Source organism: Anomaloglossus baeobatrachus, chromosome 4 (assembly GCF_048569485.1).
Source record: "Anomaloglossus baeobatrachus isolate aAnoBae1 chromosome 4, aAnoBae1.hap1, whole genome shotgun sequence".
Classification (NCBI taxonomy): Eukaryota; Metazoa; Chordata; class Amphibia; order Anura; family Aromobatidae; genus Anomaloglossus; species Anomaloglossus baeobatrachus.
This window is the reverse complement of record NC_134356.1, coordinates 697,111,258-697,115,521: the sequence shown is the minus strand read 5'-3', so window position 1 is coordinate 697,115,521 and position 4,264 is coordinate 697,111,258. Positions and strand designations below refer to the sequence as shown.

Sequence of the window (4,264 nt, the reverse complement as noted above, 5' to 3'; positions counted from 1 at the left end):
GACTACCTGCTCCTGTCTACTGTATACCCTTCTCTGTCTGTCTTATCCTGGTCCCAACCTGTTTGTCCTCCTCCATTGTTTGTACTTGGACTTCCCGGCATCTGACCTGTGTCCTCGTTCCTAAGTTTGTCTCTGTCTTTCCCCTCTGTTGCATACATGACTTCCCGGCTTCCAACCCTCGGCTTTCACCTGACTATCATTTGATTATCCCTGTGCTATTGACGAGAACTTCTGCTGCTGACCTGGTTTACTGACTACTCTACTGCCCTCTTGTGGTTTGCCTGCTAACTGCACTCTGAAGCTACACTGCTTGTAACTTTAGCGTCCCCTTAGTACAGTGAGATATTTGCTCAGTCAATTGTACCATATAGTGAACGTGGTAATTAAAAATAATAAAAACAATTGTTTAATTGCACTTTTTTTGCAATTTCAACAAACTTGGAATTTTTTCACGTTTTCCAGTGCATCACATGATAAAGTGAATGAGGTAATTCAAAAGTACAACTCATCCCACAAACAACAACCTGTGAAATGACTATGGGGATGGAAAAATAAAATAGTTATGAATCTTGGAAGAAGGGGGGAAAAAATGAGAACGCAAAAACAGGAAAATCAAGTGGGAGTGAAAGGGTTAAGAAAAACCCTCGGACATAATAAACAATATTGAATTTGTATCTTATAACTTTATTGTGATTCAAATTTTTCTGACAAAATGGAGTAATCTGTTGAATATGAGTCTCTGCAGATTCGTTCGTCTCTACTAATAAATGACACACATCATAATGTGGATTATCCATATTTAAGGAGTTTTCTGGAGCCTCCAAATATTACGATAAGGTGAATGAAATTGGTGACATCCAAACCAAGAAGCTAATTACTAACACGAAGCAAACACATTCTTCCTGGAGTTCATCTCATTTCCCTTATTCTTCTGGGTTCTGGGAATCGGTGACTTGATGATAAGATTTGCCTCAGCTGGTTGAATCGTTTCACGATGATGATCCTCATTTCCCTGTTTTTCAGGCTGTAGATGATGGGGTTTAATAATGGAGTCACCACAGTGTAGAGTAACGACAAGATTTTGTTGATGGTTGATGTTTTTTTGCCAAATGGAGACACATAGATGGCAATGAGAGATCCAAAACACATGCAAACTACAGTCAGATGGGAGGAACACGTGGAGAAGGCTTTCTCCTTACCTGTGGTCGTTGATATTTTCTGTATCGAGCGAACAATGCAGACATAGGTGGAGAAGATGAACATGGTTTCAATGCTCATTTCATGGGTGGTAATAATCACAACTATTGTTTCCAGATCAGATGTATCCGAGCAGGAGAGTTGCAAAAGAGGTCCATAATCACAGAAGAAATGGTTCACAACAACATTTGAGCCACAAAAGTCAAGAGCTGAGATCAAGGCAGTGGCGAAGGTGGTCAAAAGAGAACCTGATACCCAACAAAAGGAAATTAACCTTACACAAAAAGTAAGAGTTACAGTAGTAACATAATGCATAGGTTTACAGATGGCGACATATCTATCATAGGACATGACCGTTAGAAGAAGACACTCAGTTACCATGGACATTGAAAATGCAAATAACTGGGTTAAGCAACCAACCTTCGAGATGGTGGACCCATCATTAATAATGACAAGAAGAGTGTTTGGGCAAATGGTTGAGGTGAGTATAATATCTGATAAGGATAGCTGACTGAGGAATAAGTACATTGGGATCTGGAGACAAGCCGTGGTTGATACCAGGAGGATGATCAATAGGTTCCCAGCTAAGATGGCCGTGTAAATCAGAAGAAGAAGTAGAAAGAGAACAATTCGGAAACTCTGCAGATGCTCGAAGCCTACAATGAAGAACTCATTGACTGATGAAAGATTATGTCCTGGAATCATCCTTAAAAACTATAAAATAAATCTAATAGATGAAATTATGAAAATTTGAGGGACTGGAGCTCCTAAATCAACCCTAGTTATCACGTAACCCAAAATACATGGGGAATAGCACAAAAAGGAAAAGAACCCATAACATTTTATGAACAATGTAATTATTTGTAACCATACTCATATGGATGGAATCATAATTTTACTTTTTAGTACGAACTAAAAAATAATTAACACTTTGTCCAGCTCCAGTAGTGGCTCAGAAAGTTGTGTTTTGAGGAGGACTCTTTTGGTGTCCCTCAACTGGTAGACTGGTTTCTTGGTTTTGACCATTGGTCCATTTACTCATTAAGCCTTTATTTCATCCTGTTCATTTTCATAGTAATTTTACATTGATTTCCATCTTGATTTTTTGCTCGGACCTTAAGATTTCAAGTATGATACCCACAGCCACTTGCCAAACCAGTGCAAAATGGATTGTAGCAGAATGATTCTCTTTTCAAGTGAGAATTGTGTCATAAGAATTTATGTTCCAACAACCTAGAAATTAGTATTCGATGGTGATTAATTATATGGATTAACAGTAGAGTTGAGCGCGGTTCGTGGTTCGTGGTTCTCCAGTTCGCGGCTCGAGTGATTTTTGGGCTGTTCGAGATCGAACTAGAACTCGAGCTTTTTGCTAAAAGCTCGATAGTTCTAGATACGTTCGAGAACGGTTCTAGCAGCAAAAAGCAGGGCTTTTTACAGCTACAGTGAGCAGGAGCCATCGCTGGCAGCCTGCCACAAGCTGGTAACCAAGATAAACATCGGGTATCCAAGCAAAGCGCTTTGGTTAGTAACCCGATGTTTATCTTAGTTACGTGCAGGAAGCCCACACTTTCCCGCTCAGCTCGCTCCACCCCCTCCTGCCCGCGGCATGTACACATACATACACATACACAAACACACACACACACACACATCCACCCCCCCCCCCGCCCGCCCGCCCGCCCGCTCGCTCGCTCGCTCGCTCGCTCGGCTTACCTGCGGTGATGAAGTCCCGCCATCCCGACCTCAGCGCTGTCACTGTCCTCCATGGCCGCCGCTTGTCACATCACCTCTCGCTTCCGACCCGAGACTGACACTGGCGGTGACGTCACGGACCTCTCGCGATACTTGATGTGAAGGCGCCGGTCATTGACCTCAGTGACAGGGGCTGTCAGTGTGCTGGAGATCAGCGCAGGTAATGTACCTCACTGACAGCAGCACTTCTCATGCCCTGCAGTGACCTGGGCTGACCCATTGATGTTAGCTCAGGTCACTGCACTGCTCTCCCAGCCAATGGGGAACATCCTGCTCTTCATTGACTGGGACAGTGTGCATCGTCATGGCAACCCCTTGGATTACACCAGACCTGGATTTGTTTTTCAATCTAATAAATTGGTTAAAGAGGGAATGTTTTGGGGAGTGTTTTTTCAAATAAAAATGTGTTTGTCGTGTATTTTTTTTTATTACTGACTGGGTTGGTGATGTCGGGTATCTGATAGACGCATGACCTCACCAACCCCAGGGCTTGATGCCAGGTGACATTACACATCTGGTATTAACCCCAAATATTACCCCGTTTGCCACCGCACCAGGGCGCGGGATGAGCTGGGGCGAAGCACCAGGATTGGCGCATCTAATGGATGCGCCACTTCTGGGGCGGCTGCGGCCTGCTATTTTTAGGCTGGGGAGATTCCAATAACCATGGACCTCCCTAGTCTGAGAATATCAGGCCCCAGCTGTCTGCTTTACCTTGGCTGGTGATCCAATTTTGGGGGACCCCTACGTGGTTTTTTTTTTTAATTATTTATTTAATTTAAAATAACAGCGTGGGGTGCCCTCAGTTTTGGATTACCAGCCAAGGTGAGGTTGCCAGCTGTGGTCTGCAGGCTGCAGCCGTCTGCTTTACCCTAGCTGGCTACAAAACTAGGGGGAACCCTATGTCATTTTTTTTTTCATTTTTTTGGCTAAATACAAAGCTAAGCACCCCTTAGTGCCACATGAAAGGTACCAAAGGGTGTTCCACTTTTTCTCCATTTTTTTCTCCACTTTCTCTCCACTTTTTCTCCACTTTTTCTCCATTTTTTTCTCCACTTATTCTCCACTTTTTCTCCTCTTATTCTCCACTTTTTCTCCACTTTTTCTCCACTTTTTCTCCTCTTATTCTCCACTTTTTCTCCACTTTTTCTCCACTTTTTTCTCCACTTTTTCTCCACTTTTTCTCCTCTTATGCTCCACTTTTTCTCCACTTTTTCTCCACTTTTTCTCCACGTTTTCTCCACTTTTTTCTCCACTTTTTCTCCTCTTATGCTCCACTTTTTCTCCACTTTTTCTCCACTTTTTCTCCTCT

The 4,264-nt window shown here is 42.9% G+C and overlaps 1 protein-coding gene across 1 annotated transcript; it reads right to left on the bottom strand.

Moving 5' to 3' along the window:
* Positions 1-909: 909 nt before the first annotated feature.
* Positions 910-1,902, bottom strand: LOC142303033 (olfactory receptor 6N1-like). The gene has a single exon (XM_075344132.1). The coding sequence runs from the start codon at positions 1,900-1,902 to the stop codon at positions 910-912; it is 993 nt and encodes a 330-aa protein (XP_075200247.1).
* Positions 1,903-4,264: the final 2,362 nt, after the last annotated feature.